Below are 22,566 nucleotides of genomic sequence, written 5' to 3'. Positions count from 1 at the left end.
GGACGAACGGAGCAGTGACTACTACTGGCAAAGAGAAAGACGCGAAGAGAGGATGCTGAAAGCTGCTAGAACGAGATACTGGTGGGAATAGGAAGGATACGATGGAGGGGGAACAGCAACCAAGAGACAAGGGCAGATGCTCCGAAGTAAAGATGGAAGAAGCTAGCCAAGAGCTCGGCAGACCCTTTCTCTCGCTCTCTCTCCTCTCTCTTCAGTGGCTCAGCTTCGCTGTTTCGCGTACAACCGTGTGGTGTTGCTCTCTCTCCGCGACGCGCGACGCGGTCGCCATCCTCATTTAAATCATTTTATTCACTTAATTCCCTTAATTTCCACGCAGAAAAAGAAAATTGCATCAATCTTTGATGATTCTCAAATTTATTATATTCGTTCAGCTGTTCATGGCAATGGACAGGAAGGTCAAGCGGGTCGACTTCGACAGAGACGTTCTGAGGTACGCATTAGGACTGCCTTATTGAGAAACGGAGACGTCTTCCTGACAACTGGGACCACGACTGCTCACGAAGAGCTTCAAGCAGGAAATCAACTGGCGGCGTCGTCATTGTTGAGCCATTGCGGAGGGCCGATTGCTCTTAGGAAGTGTCGTTGAGCGGGCCGCTCTGCAGATGGCGTCGGCTTCCCTCCATGCACCTCAAACGCTTCGGCAGGCACTTGTCTGCTTGTATGTGATCTGTTATCGTAAGCAACGCCACCCAGCGGAGGCATGCGAGGCACTGCCTCTGAACGCAAACCAGAGCGAGCGCGGACGAGACGCTCCGCCGTTGACCGCCCCTGTTGCCACGAGCCGATCGCCATTGCACTCGCACTGCTGCCCTGGGCTGCGCTTGGCGCGCCTCCTCTGTGCCTATCAGGCATCTGCAAGGCATCAGCAGTATCAAAAGCTCGGTCGTATTCGGACTCTTGTCGATCCAGCCGGCTCAACAGATTTTGTGGTGCCTCGGCGTCGATGAAGCGATCCAGAATTGCCTTGCGTTTGTGTGACAGCACGCTCGGTTCCCCGAAAGGCGTCCCAACAGGCTTCAGATAGCGCTGCATGGTACTCTGCGAGCCGTCGTCGAACGCACGGCTCTGGAACTGATACTCCCTCTGTTTGCCGAACAGTTCCTGTTCGCGAGCACGCTGACAGCACACGTGGCGACAATCACCTTTGCACTTGTGCTTGCATCTGTAGTGGTGATACAGACAAATTAGTTCACGTCGAGGATACCAAACGGTCGATAGGCGATCAATAAAAGTCAGCAGTCTCGCCGCCTCCTCTCTCGACACTTTGTAAGAATGTAACGAGACTGACCTTTTCCTTGTGCCCTCTTCTTCGCCGACATTCAGCATATCTCGAAACGCTGTGTCCTCTGGGCCCTCGACACAACCTTCATTAACAGAGGACTGTGACAGCCCGGCTAGATTCTTCGAGCCCACCACAGCCTCGTCGCTCATGCCTCCACGTTGCAGCTCAGCACGGGCTATCCTGGTCCTGTGGGAACCCATTGACATGTCCACGGGCAGCAAGTTTGCCTGCATCAGCGTGCCCGCAATCTCGTCGCAAGCTGCATACGTAAGAATGCGACGGCGAGGATCGGTAAGGTGTACGTGCAGTGTAAATTGCTTCTCGGATTGGAAGCGCCAGATCGGCATGCGGCGAAAGTCGACGTAGTCGCCGTCCGACGTAAGGGTCAAGATGCAAACACTCAAGGCCATCTTCGACTTTTTCGACTTAAGCATGCACGTTGCACGATTCTCGATCCGAATCACAACGTCAAGTACCACTTTGATTCCGGAAGGCCTGACCTGCACGGCGGCAGATGGATCAGCGCTTCGGTTTGCAGGTAGAGATGCGAAGGAAGATGTCGAAGGCGAGGACGAGCGCTGCATCATCTCAAGTTCAATCCGCGGCACCGACTGCGCCGCGGCAATCACCTTGCTGCCAAACGGCGGATTACGGTTGAGGATCATCTCAATCTTGGCCGAGGTGGTGCTGGCCAGGCTCTGCCATGTGGTGATGCCGGCGTTGGCCAGCGCTTTGATGGAACGCTCGCCGATTTGATCGATTTGTCGTAGCATCGCAGGCGAGCCGTCCCACGCCTCGGCAGCGATAGAACGTGCAAGGTCGAGCGCCACCTTACAGGCAGTGCCGTCTTGGCGGTAGATCGTAATGTCGACCACAGCCCTGGCTATGCGAGTGGCATGGGGGATGATGCGTCTAATGTCCATGTGCGGGCTCGCTTCACCGACGGCTGGCTGCGATAGCTGCGCCAAGTTGATCGCAGACAATTGGGCCTGGACGAGGAGCGAGATTTTGTCCGCAACCTGCGCTACCTGACGCGGCGGATAGCGGATCTCTGGATGGGTGCGGAGGAGGTTTAGGAAGCCCTTTTCTCCAGGCCGTATCCTTTGATCGCCAAATTCTTCCGCTCGTGAGACCGCTTCGAGGACGGCCCTGGTATTGGCGCCGGGCGCGATCGCGATGAGCGCAAGCATGGTTTTGTGACGAATGAAGAAGCGGGACATGATGATGCCGTACTCGGTGGACGTGACCTCGAATGCAGTCTCGGAACGCAAGATGAGGTCAGCATCCTTAAGCGTCGTCAGCGTCCTTGTGACCAGATGCTTGAGGATTTCTTCGACACTGTCGAGCCCGATGCCCTCCTCTTGGCTCAGATAGTAGGTCGGATTCTTGTGAAGTCGCGTCCACATGAAGCTCTTGCGGATCCAGTCTTCAATTTGCTGCTCGGTCATCCTTCCGCGCAGGCCGATTTCGGCATTGACGTGTTCGACCAAGCAAGGCGCCAGGCTGGACTCGATGGCGCGCGTGCCACTTACGAGCTCACGATAGTGCGCCTGCATTGTGTCCTCACACATGATGACGGCAATGCCACTGCGGTCGAACTGCGGTCGTCCCGCGCGACCCATCATCTGAATGAGGTCGAGCTCCGACATTTCGCACCACTGTCCGTCAAACTGCTTGGTTCCTCTAATGACGACGCAGTACGCAGGCAAGTTGATCCCCGTCGCCAGCGTCGTGGTGCAGCAGAGGACCCCGATCTTGTCTGCAAGGAACGCTTGCTCTACGCTTCGGCGGTCGAAGATGGAGAGGCCGGCATGATGGAAAGCGATCCCCGATGTCGCGAGCCTCTGCAAGTCTTGGTCGTCAAAGGTCACTCCTTGTAGACTACTCCGACCACGAACCTCGTTTGAAGCGGGAGGAACGGCTCCTCCGTTCTCTTCCGCTTTTCTGCGAGCTTCCGCGATCGTGTTGGCCGCTTGAAGTGTGGAACGGCGGGTGGCGCAAAAGATCAGGCACGGTCTTCCGGCGGCATGAATTTCGATCAGCTCTGCGAGCTTGTGGTTGAGGTAGGCCTGGAAAGCGAATTCGTCCTTAGCCTTGGGATAGCCATACACATGCTTCTGCAAGGGACAGGGGCGATAAGTGTCGTCGAACTGAAAGATCTCTGCTGAAGGCGGCAAAGTGCCTGGTCGTTGTACGTTAGGATTGGGCCCGATCCATGTTGCAACGTCCTCAAGGTTGGGCACCGTGGCTGAGACGGCGACGAAGCGCACCCGATTGCCCCATGTTTGGGTGCGCGTGACTACGACTTCGATGCGAGCACCACGTTGGACTTCGTTGAGGATGTGCACCTCGTCGATGAGCAAGAGACGGATGGATGAGAGAATGCCCGAGTGCTCGTCCCATCTGCGCGTGAGGCTGTCCCATTTCTCGGGCGTCGTGACGATCAGGCGGCTCTTTCGAGCGACCTGCAGACCATGGACAGAGTCTCCCGTAAGCTCAGTGACGCCGCATCCGACCGATCCAAAGCGAGTCGACCAGTCGCGAGTTCGCTCCGAGCACAGTGCCTTGGTTGGGGCCAGATAGACGGCTCGCGCGTTTTCAGGGTCCTTGGTCAGCATGCGTATGAGAGCCAGCTCAAATATGACGGTCTTGCCGGACCCTGTGGGAGCCGACAGCACAACGTTCTCCGCCGACTCGAGCACCTGTCGATTGCCGGCAGTCACGAAGCAGCTTTCGAAATGAGCATTCCGTCCACACTTCACAATCCTATCATAATTGGAGGTGACCATCAACGCGGCTCTCATGTCCCAACTCACCTTGGGAAGGCTCAGCGACTGAACCGCATTGAAGAAAGGAAAGTCAAAGAGGCGACGATAAAGAGAGGCTAGACCGAGCAGAACAGAGGAAATGGCCTCTCCGTGAGGAGTCACTTGATCGGAGACGTCAGTTGAGTTAGTTCGCAACGGTCCTTAACGACGCTGAGTACACTCACGCAAACTTGTGACTGGAACAAGCCGCACCATTCGTCCTGGCTCGGGCTCTGCATAGACTTCCCCTTGAGGGTGTGGAGCCTTTCCAGCCATTCTGAGGGATCCACCATCACTATCAATGAATCTCCTTGGTCGCTCGGTGCGACAAGTACGGTCCTCGCCGGCGTATTGGGAGAGAGACAATGTTGGCGAGGTGCTCGTAGCTGCCGGCAACACTGAACAATCGGCAACCAGCCCCTCTGCTTCTGCCCGATGGAAGTCAAAGTGCTGGGACAGAACCGCAGCATCATTCAGATAAGTTGGAGGGTGTTGAGTAGCATTCCTTTGGAAGGCGCCTTGGAAAGAGCTTGTCGAGCTCGTCACCCAGGACGGCATCGCCATTGAATTGTGCATTGCCTCGTAATCAGGATGAGGGAACAGCTCCTCCTCGACTTGTTGGCATCTGTCTCGTTCATCGAAAGAATCGGAAGCACTGTAGCCGTATTGCTGTCGCAGACGCTCGAAGGAGAGCTCGTCGGCCATGGTATCATCGCCTTGCGTGTAAAGCGAAGTCTCTGAAAGTGTGTCTCACCAAGGTTCAAGCAACAACGGCTCAAAGAAGAACTTCATCGATGAAGAGGTGGACGTCATGACGATGGGTCGACAGCTGCTGCTCGAAAAGCAGGCTGAGTTAACCTGCTTTCTACTAGCTCTACGAGGATAAGCATTGTTCACATGGAGCCCATTCGAGGCACCCGCCGACTGTTCCTCTCCCCCGTCGAGGCTCGTCACAGTGATGAGATTTGGTTCCGCAGCGCCTTCGCTCGCGCTTCTTCCGATCTGCTTGGCGCCGAAGGTGAAGTGCTGGACATCCCGGTGACGCCAGCACTGCGAATCAGAGGAATTTGCCAGCTCTTTCGCGTTGTGGCTCTGTCGGAAGCTTCCGACTGCGCCACCTATGGCCACATCGGCCGGTGTGTTCTGTCGACTGAGCTCGAAGATGAGACCTCGCCTTTGCATGCCCGCAGCTAAGGCCAGCATTGCCTAGGGTAGTGCTGGAAGGGAAGCAACGGTTGCTCATTACGACATTCTCTCGCCTGCCTTTCTACCTGGAAGACGGTATTGCCGAACATACATGTCCAGAGCACCGGCATCAGAGCTTCACAGCACATTTCAGGATCTACAAAGCCGAGCGCACTGGATGTCTCCAATGGAGCGATTACTTGTCGTCACCCATAAGAAGGCAACGGCGAGGCATTCTCGTCGGTACCCCTTGGTTGGTGCCGAAGATTCCGAGCGCACACTTTGGAACACCGTGCTGCGACACCTTGACTGTCACCATATACGATGTACTCCCACGTCGATGCCGTGACGGATCCGAACTTCGACAGCGTGTTGGAGCTGCAAAACGAGGGTACGTCACGAGAACACGCCTTCGGGAATCCGGCGCGGTGCCTGGGTCCCAACGCGAAATCAGCATCGAGACGCACAGCTCCGTTAATAGCTCGATGAGCCTAATACGCAGACGATGCTCTTCGCGCCATGCGGTTCACCAGAGTTATCGCAGAATCGCAGCGTCCGCGCTGCCTGCGAGCGAACAGTTGAGTTGATCGAGCTGTTCGCTTCAATCGAGATTGAATGAAGCGAATAGCTCGCTCGCTGCAGGAGCGAATCTGGTTTCAGGGTCCGAGTGCACGCACGTCCCTGGGAGCTGCTGCTGAACCCTCGCGACCCTGACCCTGAGCTTGACCCTGAACGTCTTCAATACTGTAGCTCACCTCCATTGTGTTTCGGCCCGTTCACACACTCTAAATATTTTTTGGCTTTGAACTTTTCGTAAGGGGCTCAATGAGAGGAATGTGGCCGAGAGAAAGAGACCGAGAGAGAGCCTTCAGGGGTCTCTTGGCCTGGACTCTCTTTTTTTCGAGTCGCGCTCTGCTCACGTTGCATCTCGTCCAGCCGACGCGGAGGGTAGGCGAGACGTGTCAAGTGTCTGCTTGCCTGCCTCACGGCACCGTCCACGACTGGACATGTCGATTTTGTTTTCTCATTTTCTGTTTTCTTAGACTTTTGAATTTTGGACTTTGTCCGTTGCTGTCATCTGCAGCGACCGTTGGTGAAGGCGGTCTCGGGTCCTTTTTTTTGTGGCTGCCGATGTCCTCTAAGCATCATCTCGTTTTGCTCGACGTGACACAGATCTTTCTCGATGGATGCCGCAGGCATTTGTTTGACATTGCCCTGCTTCCTTGCCCTCTTTGTTGTACGAACACACCCTTCTGGTCCTTCTAGATGGGTGCCCTCTGACCTCCTTCGCATCGTCTTCATTGACGTATCCAGCTGCTTTTCCGACGCGCTGTTTGTTCCGGCGTCTAGCCGCTTCCTAGTGGCCGAACTCGGTGGATCCTACGACAGGCAGATTGCCAACACCTTGTGCACTGGTCATCCACTCACTCCCTCGCCAGACACCGGCATTCGGAGCTCCTCATCTCCCGTCTTCGCACCTTCGGATCACCCTAGCGCCATTTGCCTCCCGGTACCCGTCTGAGCACACGCAGCTTCGCCTTGTCCGACAGCGCAAGGCGCTCCCGATAATGCCTCGATAGCCCACCTTTACCTGGAACATTCTTGCTTGCAGCTCTTCCGACGCCATCGGCAGGTCGAAGACCAACAGCTGGAGCTCTTTGCACACCTCGACTTTATCCCTGCTCGGATCTTGCGAAAAGAGCAAAGGACCCCTTTAGCGAACAATCTCGGGTTTCGCGTCGAATAGGAACATGTTCTCGCGCTCGCGTCGTGCCGACGCCAAGAGGCTCAGCGCATCGCATGCTAGTCCATATGACGACGCCTCCTCTTCCTCATCCGCCCTGGAAGGACCTGTCCGCGGCATCTCGATAGATAGGGCCATTCCCAGCAGCACGATACCCGCTTACACCCCATCTCCGGCGGTGCCGACAATAACGACTTCCAACGCACCACCCCTCTCCTTGTCCACGTCTACGTTGATTCCCCATGCATCGTCTTCGCCCAGCACGCCTGTTCAGGCCTTTTCCTCGTCGCCGCCGCGTCTACCTCACGCGGTCGCAGTCGAGCCGCTCGACAATTCGAACAACAGCTTCTCGGTCGCATCGCTCGACAGCCTTGGTGCTATCTCCATGGCCGGCTCGACGACGGCTGCCGAAGATGGCAGTCAGTCTGGTTCGCGCTTTGGCGCCAGTCCGCCTACCTCAAGGCTCGTCGCGCCGAGGGGCGAACTCTCTTCCGCTTCCATCCGCAGCCAGAGGAACTGGGACCAATTCGAGGGCAAACCGGTTTCGCCGCTACCGAGTCCTGCAGTACAGAACGAGCAGGCTCGGGATATGTTTGATGTTCCCATCGCATCTGGTTCAAGACACGCGCCCAGCAACGGCCTCGCTACATCTGCCCATCGTCTGGCACCGGCACCTGCGAGGACCCCCTCCAACGACTCGGACCCCACCATCAGTGAAGCCAGAACCTTGGCATCTCCAAAAGCAGCAACTCAGCACGATGTAGGGAGTCGCAACTGGTCCTTCTTCAACTCGGCCCCCGCTGGGCCACCCATCGCTCGAGCGGCCAGCATCAAGACGTCCAACATCTCTTCGAGAGCCGAATATCATGGCAACGGCGACTCTTCCGGACCAGCCACTCCGCAAAGCGCTACAGCGCCACGGGCCGGTTCTACCAGTGCCGATGCCCTCGGCCACGGCCACGCTGCTCGGCTCGCCTCTGTTGATCTGTCCAGCAGGATACGCGTGCCTTCGAGATTGCCTACTTTGCCTACAGAGGCTGCAGCCGGTGTCGGTGTTGGCTCGTCGACCGTGAGATCCACCTCGGCCCTCTATTCGCAGCCGCAGCACTTTGGCTATCCGCGTCACTCGCGCATCAGCAGCGGCGAGTCAACCATGTCCATGGACGCAGCGCTCTATTCCCCGCTCTCTGCCGTCGATCCGCGCACAGGCGGAGACCTGTTCAATTTCAACTCAACCTCGCAGCTTTCGCTCTCGGGCATCTCGGACGCCCCCAGTGCTACCCTGGATGGTCTGCCGCCTAGCATTCCGTGGGTGCCGGACAGCCCCAATCGAATCCGCAGTCGGAGCCAACTGCTGTTGGACGACGATCGCAGCGCCCAGTCGTCACCCTCGTCCGCCGCGCCCGGGCGGGGGGACAACCGAAGCTGGAGAGACGCTGGCGATGCCTCAATAGACTCGATCAGCGCCGTCATGCCAAGTGCTGCGCATCGAGCGAGTCCAGCGCCCGTGCGTACCGAGCTCGACCCTGCCCCGAAATCATCAACGGGTCCATCGAAACGGGACGCAACGCGTACCAATGGTGCTGCAGGTCATGCACAGGAATTCGGACGGGAACAGGATCCTTCGCGGCTCGGTCACACCACACATCGTCAGGGCCCGTCAGACTCGGCGACCGGAAGCAGCATCTTTCCGAGGCCTCCGATTCTGGACGAGCCAAGTCCGCCAGCGTTTGGAGAGCCGCGAGAAGAGGAAGAGGAAGACGGACGCATCGGCCCGTATCGCATTGAAAAGACGTTGGGCGTGGGCGCCTTTAGTCGGGTGGCCCTTGGCCGTCTGATACGGACCTCGACCGGTGTCGGGCCATATCGGATGATCGCGTCGTTGCCCGACCTTCGTCAGAGGGCGCTTCAAAAGCCTCGATCGACGGGCAACAACGCTGACGACGGCTCGCACGAGAGCGATGAGGTGGTTGCGCTCAAGATGCTGGACCGCGAGCCGTGCAACAATAACGAGCGTCTCAAGGTGAGTTGGGTGCGAGAGGTTGAGGTGCTCAAGCACATTTCGCATCCAAACCTCGTGCGCTTCATCTCGTCGTTCAGCACGCCGTTGCATCACACACTCGTGCTCGAGCGCGTCGCGGGGGGCGAGCTTTTCGATGCGCTCATGTCCAACTTTGACCTGTTCGCGCAACGCGAGTGGCTGGTGCGCGTCATCTACACGGAGCTGGCCAACGCCATCGGATGGATGCACCACGTCAATCTCGTCCATCGAGACATTAAGCTCGAAAACATCCTCATGAGCGTCGATCTGTTTGCCAACGTGTCGGAGCCTCTGCGCCCGCATCACCTGCCGACGGGACCGCTGATCAAGCTCACCGACTTTGGGCTTTCGAGATTCATCGATCCGTCCAATCCGCTGCTGGAGACGCGCTGTGGGTCGGAAGAGTACGCTGCACCAGAGCTCATCATCGGCAAGAAATACGACGGACGCAAGACGGACGCGTGGGCGCTTGGCGTGGTGCTCTATGCGCTCATCACGGGCTCGCTGCCGTTCATGGAGGACGTCAACGTCGGCGTAAACGGCGCCAGGGAAGGTCAAGGCGGGGAGCGCGATCCAAAGCAGCGCAAGCGCCATCTGCTGCGCATCGCCAAGGGCGACCTGCGCTGGCCCACGCCGGCCAACGATGCCTGCGTCGACCAGCCCGATGCAGCACTGTGTCCATCCAGCCGGCGTCTTGTCACGCCCGTCGCCAGGGCCATGGTGGGCCGTTTGCTGCGGCGCGACGCCACCAAGCGCGCTACGCCCTGGGAGACGTGGGACGAGCAGTGGTTGCTAGGCGGCAGTTTCGGGTTCTCCACGACGACAAAATCCACGCAGCCCGCGAGCACGGGTCCGGCCCCTAGCCAGCAGGTGCCGAACGAGGCCTCGGCAGGAGGCGAGCAGCTCGCTCTTCATCCCGATCCACGTTCGCAGCAGGGTCAGCATTGGCTCGAAACGCACGCAGCCGTGCGCCAAGACGCCGTGGCCCAGGTCGCTCGCGACGATTGATGTTCCCCGCTTACTTTTCTCCCGTCCCTTCTTACTTATACTATCTTGCTCTCCCCGTCTTTGCCTTCTCCGTTCCTTATAATGTAATCCTAGGTGTCTCGACCCGTGCGCTCTACTCCTTGTTTTGTTCGACTACCTCATCGTTGCCCTCAGTCCATATACAGTACGCGTCAAACGGAACATGAGAGGAGTGAAACTCCCCTTTTCGGAAATTCATCTCCACTATCAAGTCCCAGTGACCTTGCGCAAAAATGAAAATCACTTTTTGTGTTCTCTTGCGCACGTGGAGATATAAATGCAATGACATCCTAGCTACGTATACTCCCAGTTAGTACAATGGTTAGTATAGGGCACTCTCAGATTACCGTTGTATGAAACGGTACTGTTACTGCTCAGATCAGGGTTCGATTCCCTGGCCGGGAATTTCTTTTTTCCTCCTGGTGGCCTTCAGGACAGTATTCTCAGCTCAGTACTGTAGTATTTTCGGCGCCTGAATTTGGACCCTTTTTTCAGAATGGTTTATTTTTGATTCTTTGAGTCAATACGAATATCAACTGTCTTTAGCACATCCTCGCAGTGGCTGCGTTAGCCTTGATCGGACGCAATGTTGCAATGAAACCGCACATCTACGAAAGGACTGCTAAACGGGTGTCACATTCACTACCTCGAGCCGAGCAGCCTGGCAACGGGTCGGGTCAAGCGGTCGAGAGGAACTCAGGCGGAAGGAAACCGCTGGCAGACGGAAAGATCCGTGCCTTGACAAGACCAAGGGCAACATCCGTTTCCGAACCTTGCGAAGGCAGAAAAGAGCGCCGCCGTGGAAGCTCGTTGAGTCTAGGTCAGGACCCTGTGCTTGTTTGTTCATATCGTATGGAACCTGCTGGTCTTTGGTCAGAAAGGGGCGGTGGGATGCGCAACGTCGATCATGTGAAAGCAGGCCCAGCCAGCGCCACACCCAGCGCCTAGAAGTTCGAGAGAGTGCTTGTGCGATGGGTGCGCTCGCTGGAGTGCCAAATCGGCTGTCTCCTCCAGCCCGAATTGCGTGTGCGGAGCGCCTGCCTTTCCCGAGTGGTGTTGGTGCCAAGGGCGAAACCGGAAGCTGAAGCATGCTTCGCCCCTCCACCCTTTCCCCCACTCGCCTTCCTGGCTCCTCTCCCGTCCCGGCCGCCTTGATGCCTCTCCCTGCCACCTAGTCCGGGCACTATCCGACCCGACCGTTTCAGCCCCCTCTCTCTGCTCCGCAACAAATCATCCGCCTTTCAAGCTGCCAGTCCTTGGGTCACCTGCTTCTGCTTCTGCTCCTGCTGCAAGCGACCGCTGCTGCCCTGCATACGCCGTCATCAGACAGTGAGTGTCCTTAAGTTGACGCTCGCCTCCAGGGTAACAGCATGAAAGAGCCGCACTGTTTGACGTCAGCGCTACCTCCTCGGATGGTGGCAGCGGCCGGTGGTCGACCCGATGTGTGGTCGCCAGCCTACACGCAACGGCGGGTGTATCGGTATTCACAACGCCCCCGATTCATCCGATCAAACACAAACAAACACTCCTGCCTCACCCCTCGCCCCTCCCGGCTGGCTCTCACGGCCGTGCTCGACCGACCAACCCGGATCACCTTCCACACACAGACATGACTCGTTAGTTGAACTCCCCCCCGAAGCTTGCCCGCTTTGGCGAATTCGCCGCAGATGGCCCTTTTTGATTATCGATGGGATCAACTGCGCAACGCGCTCGCAGGCAGCGCTGTGTTGGACTTCGAACTCAGAGAGAGAGAAGGAAAAAACAAAAAAAAACAAAAGAAAAGAGAGATCTTTATCGAAGTGTTTGGAAATTTAGCACGACGCAGATTGCTGCCCTTTTTTGCGTAGCCCTTTCCTTCACAGCCAGAAGGAGACCTACGTGGAGGTGGGAACTGGAGGGAGAGCTGCTGGTGGGATCTTCCGACTCTGACTCGCTTGGCCCATGCTCAAATCAAAGCTTGTTGCCAGGCGGCGGCGACGGCTAGATGCACGCACCTTTCCGCTCGCTATCCCGCCCACCCGCACGCTCTCTCTGGCTCCGCCTGTGCGTGAGCTTTGCATGCAATGCGCAACAGGCGTTACATCTCGTTAGTCCTGACCGTCTCGCCATCGATGGCCAGTGCCGCGAGAATTCTTTCGCCTCCGTCGAGACGCCGTTTTTGGATATAGGCTCGAGCCAATGCATCCTCTTTCTTCCTTTCTTTCCTCTCGATTCTCCATCGTTGCATTATCCTTCCCTCCCTCCCCTCCACAAACCTACGACACTCTACTCAAAATGGCTATCCAGAAGATCCAGGCCCGCATGGTCCTCGATTCCCGAGGCAACCCCACCGTCGAAGTGGACCTCACCACCGACAAGGGCCTCTTCCGCGCCGCCGTCCCCTCGGGTGCCTCCACCGGTATCCACGAGGCTGTCGAACTGCGTGACGGCGACAAGTCGAGCTGGATGGGCAAGGGCGTGTCCAAGGCGATCGACAACGTCAACAACATCATTGCTCCCGAGCTTATCAAGTCTGGCATCGCCGTCACCTCGCAGAAGGAGGTTGACGACTTCCTCATCAAGCTCGACGGCACCGCCAACAAGGGCAAGCTCGGTGCCAACGCCATCCTCGGTGTCTCGATCGCGGTCGCCAAGGCCGGTGCTGGCGAGAAGGGTGTCCCCCTCTACAAGTACCTCGCTGAGCTCAGCGGTATCAAGGCTCCATACGTGCTTCCCGCCCCTGCCATGAACGTCATCAACGGCGGTTCGCACGCTGGTAACGCCCTTGCCTTCCAGGAGTTCATGATCGTGCCCACCGGTGCCAAGAGCTTCACCGAGTCGGTCAAGATCGGCACCGAGGTCTACCACAACCTCAAGAAGGTCATCAACACCAAGTACGGCATCGACGCCACCAACGTCGGCGACGAGGGTGGATTCGCTCCCAACGTCCAGTCCGCCGACGAGGCGCTCGAGATCCTCACCGAGGCCATCGCCAAGGCCGGCTACGAGGGTCAGGTGCACATCTCACTCGATGTTGCCTCGTCCGAGTTCTACAAGGAGGGCAAGTACGACCTCGACTTCAAGAACCCCAACTCGGACTCGTCCAAGTGGCTCACGGGCAAGGAGCTCGCCGACGTCTACCTCGGCTTCATCAAGAAGTACCCCATCACCTCGATCGAGGACCCCTTCGACCAGGACGACTGGGAGGCTTGGTCGCACCTGCGCGCCAACGCCGGTATCACCATCATCGGCGACGACTTGACCGTCACCAACCCTCTGCGCATCAAGACGGCCATTGAGAAGAAGGCGTGCAACGGTCTGCTGCTCAAGATCAACCAGATCGGCACTATTTCCGAGTCGATCCAGGCCGCCCAGCTGGCCCAGTCGGACAACTGGGGTGTCATGGTCTCGCACCGTTCGGGTGAGACCGAGGATGTGACCATCTCGGACCTCGTTGTTGGTCTTGGTGTCGGTATCATCAAGACCGGTGCTCCCTGCCGTTCGGAGCGCACTGCCAAGTACAACCAGCTGCTGCGCATCGAGTCGCTCGAGCCTTCGGCTGTGTACGCTGGTATCGACGGTTTCACTCAGGGCGAGACTGCTCCCAAGGTTATCACCAACAAGTCGGCTTAAGTTGCCGTCGTGGCGCGGTGACCAGATTTGCTGGCCGTGTCTAGCTGTTTAGAATCGCCTTCTTTACAAAACCATGATATCATTTTTCACGCAGTTGTGACGAGTTGTGTGTGGTTGTGTGACTCGAGGGAGGAGAGAATCTCGCTTCAAGCTGTAATGGGATCGAGCTGGGGCTGTCTTACGACTTAGGCTCGCGACAAACGGGCTGCCTTTCTGACGAAGATGGTTGTGATTGCAATGCCGCGGAGAAGCTCTGCAGGGTGTTTTCTTTTTGCGCATGGAGGAGTGGGACTAATCGATGAGGTACTTGCGTTTGAAGAAGCCTCTGAGGTGGAAGACCTGCCAGACGCCGAGGGCGATCAAGGCGAACAGGGTGAGTACGGCAAAGTTGGTGACTCGCATGTTGGTCGACACTGTTTGCGGGGGAAAGGCACGACAAGGTTAGCAACGCCTCTTCTTAGCTCTACTCTGTGATAGGGTGGTCAACTTACGATTGGTATCGGCCATACGCAACTCGCGCTTCTTCAAGTACTCCATCTCATTGACGATCTCGTTAGCGACGGCCTCGAGCTTGCGCACCTCGGTCTCGAGGCCACTCAAGCTCTCCTGGTTGGCAATGGCGTTGTAGTCGACCGCATCCGCGCCGATGTCGACGTCCAGATCAATTGTAGCCACCGAGCTTCCCGCGTGGCCGCTCTTGGTCGTCTGAGTGTTTTTGAAGCACACCCCGAGGTCGGCGTGCGAGTGCGTATTGATCGCAAGCCGCGTTTCGCCTTTGATGCCCTTCTTGGAGAGGTAGACGTTGTTGTGCTTGCTCCCGTCGACGACTTCAATGTCGACGCGCTGCGTGGTGAGGTCGTATGGCTCCTTGGCGACGACCGAGGCGGTGACAATGACGAGCGAATCGGCGAGCGCATAGTTCCAGATGCATTTCGTGTGTGGGTGCGTGGCTGCGGAGAGGTCGAATTTGATCGCTGAGGCGAGGGGGGCGAAGAGGGTGGCGACGAGAAGGAGGGCTAGCAGTGGAGCTGCTGCTGCTGAGAGCAATGTGCACTGCATTGTTGGATTGTGTGTGCCTGTCTCGGTGGTGAGAGGGAGAGGTGGTTCGAAGCTGTTCGATGCTCAGGAACCTGCTGAGTGGGACGAGTGGTGCCAGAGGATATGTCCGAACCGTTGCATCCAACGCCGGCTGCTTCGATACTCGTATCGCTGCTCTCAACGTTGCAGATCTGCGCAGTTTGTTCTTCTACTGGAAGGCGACGAGCGGACGATGGGGTCAGATGTGTTCAATGTGGATGTGGCTGCCGACACCAACGGAGGGTCAGTGCTTCGCTGGAAGCTTTGTGATATTCTGCATGTTTCACTCACCTCTCCATTCAGTCTAACATCGAATGAACAATCTTCTCGCGCGACTAAAGTCATAAAGTCGAGAAGAAAATCGCAAAGGTGCAAAAAGCCAAAATCTCTTTTTGAAAATTTCGCACCGACATCATCCTTCACTCACCATCAACATCAACCGACCAGCCACAACCACTCAACCACACATATTCGCCCAAGATGCATCTCATGTTCACAGCAGACAAGGTAAGCTCGCTCAAGGGCGGTAATTTGCAGACATACGGGTACGGATGGACTGACATTGGGGGACATCTTTGTGCTAAACCAGGACGGCAAGCGCATCTACACGCTCAAGAAAAAGACGATCGAGGGCGTCATCACCAAGTCTGCTCATCCTGCACGCTTTTCGCCCGACGACAAGTTCTCCAGGCACCGCGTGACGATCAAGAAGCGCTTTGGAATCCTGCCGACTCAGCTGCCTGCCAAGCCTATGTAAACAGTCGCCGCAGAGGTCATACTGCCGCGAAGCGCTCGTAGCACTCACAGCATATGGTCGGGATCCAGAAGCCCCTCTTTCTCTAATCGCAATATACCCGTCAGCCACAGCATCCCAGCCGCACAGGTCAGGCTGCGAGCTGACATCAGGTCCAGGCTCAGAGCTTTTTCTCCATGATGCCGGTTGACTCGAAGAACACGAGCTATAGAGCAACGAACAACAGTTTGTCGAGTTTAGTCGAGTAACCGCACATGGCGCTCCAACCTGCCCTGACTTCTCCTCCTTCAACCTTGGATCCTCTCCTCTCTCTCACTCAAAACATGTAGCACTAAGTTATCGTCCAGCCTGCCTCTCTCATATTTCTCCTGCAATCGTCCTTTCTCAAAAGTCACACACGAGACAGATTTGCTTCGTCAGGTCGACAACGTGTATTGCTCTGCTGGCTGACCGCTACCCGAAACGAGCCAGTCGACGCCGACGCAGTTCTTCCGCGCTTACTTCTTCCGCCTCGGACTCTTCGTCTTGCTCGTCATCACCACCGTCTCCGCCACCGCCACCACCACTGGTGCCTGCAGCCGCACTCGTCCCTTTGTCCTCCTCCACCGCTTCGCCCCTCGCCAAGCGTTCCTGCCTATGCTGTTCCTCTCTCGCCTTCCTCCGTGCTTCTTCGCGCATTTTTGAAATGCGATCCACATCATCCGGGATCGCCGCGCCAGCCTCCTCATCCACGCCACCCCGCTGCCGTTCGCCACGAGTGGGGTTCTCGGCAGCAAACCGGGCCGCGGCTTCTGTGTCGCCCAGACTCGCCGCGAGTGCCGCTTGCAGCTCTGCATCCTCGTCGTCGTAGTGTCGGTCCTGTCGTGCTCCGATGACTGCGCTTGCTTCCGGTGCGCCGCGGACACTGAACGGATTTACGGACTCGTCGTCGCTGGGAATGTCTTCGTCATCATCATCGTCGACAATCTCTTCGACGTCTTCGTTGTTGCGGTTGGCGGCCGCCATGGCGGGACTGAGGAATGGCGAGCGATGCGACAGGCTCGCGGGTCGGAGTTCTTCCATATCGCTCGAAAGGTCGTCGCGTGAATCATCCAGGTCGATGGCGTCGTCGCGAGAGAGGCCCGATTGGCGTTCTTGCGCGCGACGTTTCCGACGGCCTACGGGCCGAGACGATGTTGAGGCAGACGATGAAGATTCAGCTGCTACTGTGGGGATGTGGACGGAGCTGCTCGTTCTTGAAGGCTGATTTGAGCTCGACAGACTCGCCTCCATAGCTCTGCGCAGATCATCATCGACCGGATCAGGATATCCCGCGCGGTGTCGACGTCGCGAAGGCGCGATCGCGTCAATGTCGGCATCCGTCTCGCCCACGCTATAATCCACGCCGCCCGCGGCGCCTTCATCGCTCCCACTGCGCATCTGTCGGACGCGAGACCGGCTCGGTGTGTCCGGTGCAGCCGCGAGCGTGTGCTGTTCAAGGCTCGCGCTGAGAGCGGCCTGCAACTCGGCATCTTCTTCCTCGGCGCCCAGACCGAAACTTGGTGTGGCGGCGGAGGGCAATGGCGTGGTTGGGGCTGCTGTTGAGTCACCTGCTGGTCGAAGGCCCTGATTCGCCAAGCTGGAGTGAGCGCTGGCGGAAGCGGCGCCGGGTGGTGGAAGGTGATCCGCAATCTGGTCAGCGTCGGATTCGCGCAGTCCCTGACCTGCACTCCCCTCTGATGCCTGGACGACGAACACCGAGTAGCCTTCCGTCTCGGCGGTGTGCAGCAGCGTGCCCAGATAATTGTTCCCAATCCACTGTGGCTCTGCCAAGAAGCTATTGAGATTGTACCAAAACTTGCTCGAAGTGCCGAAAGAGCGGATGGTGAACCAATGGCTATTGAGATTCAGCACAAACGCCGCCTCTCGCTCCGGTGCGTCGTGTCGCGTCCTCATCTCAGCCGAACGCCAATTGCAGATCGAGATCCCCCACACTTGAAGCGCCCTTTCAAGCACCGAGACGCTGAAGAACCCTGCGTCGTCCATGTTGAGGCTCGCACGGTCGCGCGCTGCAATGTCGGCTGCACTGAGCCCAAGCTCGGACGCTTCGAGCTGATCGAGCTCGGTGGCGATCTGCGCGAGCTGCGAAGCGTCGTAGTATTGACCCTGCAGTAAGGCGTTGAGCGCGTGCTGGGCGCACAGCATGCTGCCTGGTTCTTGCCGCTCGTGATGTATGTACGCTATGAGCTGCTGCTGTGGTGTTGACGATGACATGGCTGCTGATGGGTGCGTGCCTACCGGCGGAGGAGGACAGCGAGCGAGCCACTTCGGATAAGGGTCGTGTCGAAGATGAATAGCGCTGCTGACCGAGATGCCTGGCAATGTCGAAGACGTTGGTTGTTGTAGGAACGGAAGGAAGGACAGAGCAAGCTCAGTCGACGGAGCAAAGTGATTGCGCGTCCTTGGAAGCTATCACAACGGCAACCACTGGAATCACAAAAAAACCACCAATGCGTCGTGTATCACGCAGCAGCGAATTTCCTGCGCATGCTGGTGTGGAGGCCAACTATTCTTCGGGAAAAAATAAATAAAATCGCGTCGCACCACGAAGGATCGCCATCCACGCTGTTGCTTTCGAAGCGAGCCTCAGAACGAGATGGCGGCCTAAAATCAATCTATCTACAAGGAGCATTCTCGCGGACACTCACCCCCTGCGCACACTGCTTTGGTCACTCATGCACGTCGAGAATACAAATGTGTGGGTTGTGTCTGATGGATATCAAGTCCTTGCATACATAGCCTCGATCAGGCACTTTTCAGTTGGATCTTCTCGACCAACCCTTCTCCCAAGCGTTGGATCTCAGCCAAAATGGCCGGTTTGTTGAGTTTCACCTGCGTCTTCTTGTTTGTCGACGAAGCATCGTTGCTTGGACAAGACGAGAAGCCAAGACCGACCTTAAAGTCGCGCTCGCGGTCGAGCGAAGGGTTGAAGAGCCCTCCGATCACGCAACCGCCGTGCTGGTCGTGGTACAGTCGGAACGAGTCGCTGTACAATCCCCTCAGCAGCGCGAGGAACGCCTGCGCAGCGTCGAATGCGGGTTTGGCGGTCGAGCCCAGCACGCTGTCGGCGGACTGAATGGCGGCAGCGGCGTCGTTGGCGTACTTTGTGCGTTTGGCGCCCCACACCGACGGGTCGGCTCGGACATTTTCGCTGTATCGCGAAAGGACGGCGCGGTTGAGGTGGATGACAAAATCGTAGTGGTCCAGCGAAGGTGTGAAGAGCGCCAGCACTTGGTCGGCATCAAGAGAGGTCGCTTCTTCGAGCACAGCGACGGCGGCGCGTGCGAGCTTCTTGATGCCATCTGCTACACCTCCAACAGGGCCTTTGCGGCCAAACGCGAGTCCTTCCGTATCCGTCTCTGTGGCGACGAACCAAGCGCGGTGCATCATCGATGGATCGCTACCGCGAGCAGCAGTGAAATGGGTCTCCACTTCGGTGCGCTTGTCCGTAGCGAACGTGTAGATGGCCTTAGCCTCGGCAGCGTCAATGACGGCTTGGATGGGCACCATCAGAGGCTCCTCTTTCCACCTCCAGTTGGCTAGCAGGCGCAAGATACGGAGCAGTCCAGCTACCGCCGAAGCCGGCGCTCCTTCCTCTGGCGACAGGTAAGCTGCTGCGCAAACGAGCTCGATCAGCTCCTCCGGGACGGCGGGTGACGAGAGCATCTGGCTAGCCAGCCATCGCTTGGTCAGACGCACTGCTCCACCAAACGATGCGAAGCGATTGCCCATCGAAGCAATATACGAGTGGTGCAAGGGTGATGTCTCGAACCGACGCTGCCACTCGTGCAGAATCTTGCGTGCTCGGCGCTTGGCGCCCGCCGACTCGAAGCGGTCCGCCAGGATTCGCTCCAGCAGCACTTTCTCTCGGTTGTGCATCACCCGCGCTCGGAAGGCAAATCCACTAGCCAAGATCAGCTCCAAGCTGCACTGGTCCTCCATCTTTGACGATGCGTTCGACTCGAATACAACGCGACACGTGGTTCCGGCGATCTTGTTGGTGATCTCGGCACACATGCGTTCGAAGAAGGCCGCCTTCATGGCTTGAATTGCCGCCAGCTCGTTGGGCCATTTACCGGAGCCTTCGAACGTGATGATAATGTCGTGGACGGGCAGGTAGGATGCTGTGTCCGGGATGCGGTCGCCGAGCAGCTCGAGGTTGAGCGGGGCGGGCACAAAGGTGCTCGTGCCGCGCAGGCCGGGAGAAGCGGGCGAAATTGAGATGATCGACAGTGGCAGCGACTCGAGGGCCCGCAGATCCTTCGACAGCTGGTCGAAGGCAGACTGGACCAAAGCGAAGCCCTTTTCTTCCGTGCTGACCAGGTGCGCGGTTCGGGCGAGCGTCGTGTCGATATCCAACAGCGACTCGAAGTGCGATGAGACAAACTGGATCTGCGACTCGTGGATCGCATGGTGGCGGAAAAGCGCGTACGAGAGGATGCGGCGCGGAATCGCCCATCGAGAGGCTTGAGTGGTTACGGGCCACACGACACTCTCGAGCACTCTGCCGTCCTTGAATCGGCGCAGCTCGGACATCTTACCCCAGAAAGCGCGAAACCGCTCCGCCTTTTCTGTGTCCTGGCTCGAAGGCCCGTGCTCGACCATCCTCCATGCCTGCTCGCCATCGAGTAGGAGACCAATCTCTGCGTCGCTCGACGCAGCGGGGCGCGATCCGTCCAGCCTCCATGTGCCTGCCAGACCGCCCGTGGCGGGATGCAGGAGCGCAACGAGCTTGGTTCGGCCCTCGAGGGCACGCGAGGCAGTAGTACTGACCTGGATCATGGCCGCCTGGAACGAGGTGCCGAAATCAGCGCGCTGTACGGGCGACGATGTCGAGATGCCGACACCATCCTTGTGGAGCTGAGCCCGAGCTGCAGCAAGGGGCAGGTTGATGCGCGCAACCTCGTCAAACGTAAAAGGAGCAGCGGTGCGGTCCTGCAGGAAGAGCGCGTCAAAGTGGTCGGAGCTCGGATCGTTGAGCATCTCGAATGTACGTCTTGCCTCGTACTGCAGGAGGTCGATAGATCCAGTCGGAATGAAAGCAAACAAGTTGAGCGTACCACTCGGATCGACGAGCACGCGATCAAACACCTGGCTGAACTCCTGACGTGGCACCTTATCCGATCGAGAGGCAAGTCCAGCCTCGGGCATCGACTTCATAAACACCGGGTTGGTCTTGAAGTCATGCTTTGCCAGCCAGTCCATGACACCGCGGAACAGCTGATAGCTCGAAAAGCTGTTGGAGAGCTTGCTGCGCCCAGCGTTGGTGGTATCGCGTTTCCAGCCCGACTTCTTCTCTTCGCCTTGCAAGAGGTGTGCCAGGATCATGGTGAGGATGAAGCGAAGAGAGGCGGTGCCAGCGACGAGTCGGCGGCGGTCCTCGCCAGTATCACGGATGCGCTTGGGGTTCAGACGGCCACCGGAGCCAAATCCGCGCTGGAACGCCCAGGTCTTGAGCAGCAAGCACGCGTCCGCAAAGGCCGGGCAGGCTTGGGCGACAGTGTGCAAATAGACGAGGTGCGGAAGATGCAGAGTATCGGCGAGGATGGCAGCGTTGTAGCGTGGCGTAGCAGACTCTGCGGTTGACGATGGAAGACCAATGGAAGCCTCGGCTTGGACAGAAGCTACACGCACGTTGCTGCGCAGAGGGCCCAGGTGGATGGGCTTGAAGGTATCGGCGTCTATGGAAGGGTGAATCCGGATGGTGCATTTGAGCTTCGAGAAATCAGTCTTAGACTTGTCGTGAATTGGCCTGAGCACCAAGATGGGGCGTCGGGGATCTGCATCAACGAGTCCAAACGAAGCGGTGACGCCGAGGTGGATGTCGTGTTCATCCTCTGCGGTCTGAATGGCATGTGCGAGCGCTGCGAGGTAGAAAGCCTTTTTGTGAAAGTATCGGAAGTTGACATAGTCCTTTGGCTGGAAGAGGCTTGAGGGCATGACAGCGGCAACATCAACATCAACCCCCTCGGGACGCTTTGTTGCCGATTTAAGCGGCCAGCTGCCCACAAGGTGCATAGCTGAAGGCTTCTCGAAGCCGAGCTTGTAGTTGGCGTCGGTCTTGGGAGCCGGATCAGGAAAAGGAATGCGGACCTTGGAACCGGAGGTGCGCTTCTGGAAGCTCTTGATCGCCTCGTCCGCAGGCAAGGGTGAGATAGGGGAAGCAGCCTCGAACAGCTGATGGAGTCTGCGCAAGACCGTCTCGAGAGCGCTGGCCTTCTGGTAAGCAGGGCGCACTTCGGGAAGCATCTCGTCGATTTTGAGTTTGAAAACGTTGTTCTTGAAGAGCTCGCCTGTTTCCTTGAGACCCTGCACTTCGGCGAGGGTTGGGATAGCGTAGAGCGTGCTCTTGCTTGGTTTGCGATTTGACGACGCAGCTGCGCTTGTGTTGTCGGAGAGGGATGCTGTGCTGTCGTCAACGTCGCCGCCGGCGGCCTCGAGGTCTTCAAAGCCACCATCCATGTCCTCGTCCGACATGATCTCGACCTCGGACCGCTCGATATGGTCGAAGTCATCGCTTTCCTCGTCTTCGTCATCCTCTTCGTCTTCTTGATCTGACGCGAGTTCAATCTCGTCCTGATATGCCACTTCTGAATCATCGTCATCTTCATCATCATCATCGTCGTCGTCTTCGTTGTCCTCTTCAATTTCTTCTTCATCGTCGTCGTCGTCCAGATCGTCTGGCAGAGCGGCAGATCCAGTGCCGTGCAATGCAGAATCGAGCAAATCTTCTCCATCATCAAATTCGTCGTTGTTATCGCTGTCGTCGACGTCGACTGTAGCCTGTTTGGCTTTGCGCGACGAGGAAGTCGGTGTGCTTTGTGGTCCAGATCTCGCCGACGGGCTAGATGTGTGTTTGGACGAGAAAGGCGTGAAGGCCTTTGCCTCTGCCTTTCTTTTGACGCCGGGCATCGTTGCTTTTTCTGATGCCTTCACCTCTGCTACACTTATAAGAGCTGGCGGATGAGGTCTTGGTTG

The 22,566-nt window shown here is 57.6% G+C and overlaps 6 protein-coding genes across 6 annotated transcripts; 2 read left to right on the top strand and 4 right to left on the bottom strand.

Moving 5' to 3' along the window:
* Nucleotides 1–540: 540 nt before the first annotated feature.
* On the bottom strand, nucleotides 541–4,349 carry EX895_005497 (uncharacterized protein; the record flags this gene model as incomplete). The annotated part of the gene is made up of 4 exons (XM_029886089.1): nucleotides 541–1,183; nucleotides 1,310–4,005; nucleotides 4,120–4,137; nucleotides 4,296–4,349. 4 exons carry the CDS (start codon nucleotides 4,347–4,349, stop codon nucleotides 541–543), a joined length of 3,411 nt encoding a protein of 1,136 aa, XP_029737320.1.
* A 2,697-nt stretch (nucleotides 4,350–7,046) lies between these two features.
* EX895_005496 (uncharacterized protein) lies at nucleotides 7,047–10,088 on the top strand (the record flags this gene model as incomplete). Its single annotated transcript, XM_029886088.1, has 1 exon — nucleotides 7,047–10,088. One exon carries the CDS (start codon nucleotides 7,047–7,049, stop codon nucleotides 10,086–10,088), a length of 3,042 nt encoding a protein of 1,013 aa, XP_029737319.1.
* Nucleotides 10,089–12,380: 2,292 nt separating this feature from the next.
* Nucleotides 12,381–13,718, top strand: EX895_005495 (uncharacterized protein; the record flags this gene model as incomplete). Its single annotated transcript, XM_029886087.1, has 1 exon — nucleotides 12,381–13,718. The coding sequence occupies one exon, from the start codon at nucleotides 12,381–12,383 to the stop codon at nucleotides 13,716–13,718; it is 1,338 nt and encodes a 445-aa protein (XP_029737318.1).
* A 291-nt stretch (nucleotides 13,719–14,009) lies between these two features.
* Nucleotides 14,010–14,777, bottom strand: EX895_005494 (uncharacterized protein; the record flags this gene model as incomplete). The annotated part of the gene is made up of 2 exons (XM_029886086.1): nucleotides 14,010–14,131; nucleotides 14,210–14,777. 2 exons carry the CDS (start codon nucleotides 14,775–14,777, stop codon nucleotides 14,010–14,012), a joined length of 690 nt encoding a protein of 229 aa, XP_029737317.1.
* Nucleotides 14,778–16,002: 1,225 nt separating this feature from the next.
* Nucleotides 16,003–17,802, bottom strand: EX895_005493 (uncharacterized protein; the record flags this gene model as incomplete). Its single annotated transcript, XM_029886085.1, has 1 exon — nucleotides 16,003–17,802. One exon carries the CDS (start codon nucleotides 17,800–17,802, stop codon nucleotides 16,003–16,005), a length of 1,800 nt encoding a protein of 599 aa, XP_029737316.1.
* A 531-nt stretch (nucleotides 17,803–18,333) lies between these two features.
* On the bottom strand, nucleotides 18,334–22,500 carry EX895_005492 (uncharacterized protein; the record flags this gene model as incomplete). Its single annotated transcript, XM_029886084.1, has 1 exon — nucleotides 18,334–22,500. One exon carries the CDS (start codon nucleotides 22,498–22,500, stop codon nucleotides 18,334–18,336), a length of 4,167 nt encoding a protein of 1,388 aa, XP_029737315.1.
* Between the last annotated feature and the right edge of the window lie 66 nt (nucleotides 22,501–22,566).

The sequence above is a fragment of the Sporisorium graminicola genome, chromosome SGRAM_7 (assembly GCF_005498985.1).
Source record: "Sporisorium graminicola strain CBS 10092 chromosome SGRAM_7, whole genome shotgun sequence".
Classification (NCBI taxonomy): Eukaryota; Fungi; Basidiomycota; class Ustilaginomycetes; order Ustilaginales; family Ustilaginaceae; genus Sporisorium; species Sporisorium graminicola.
The sequence above is the reverse complement of the archived record's forward strand: the minus strand, read 5'-3'. Positions and strand labels throughout refer to the sequence as shown.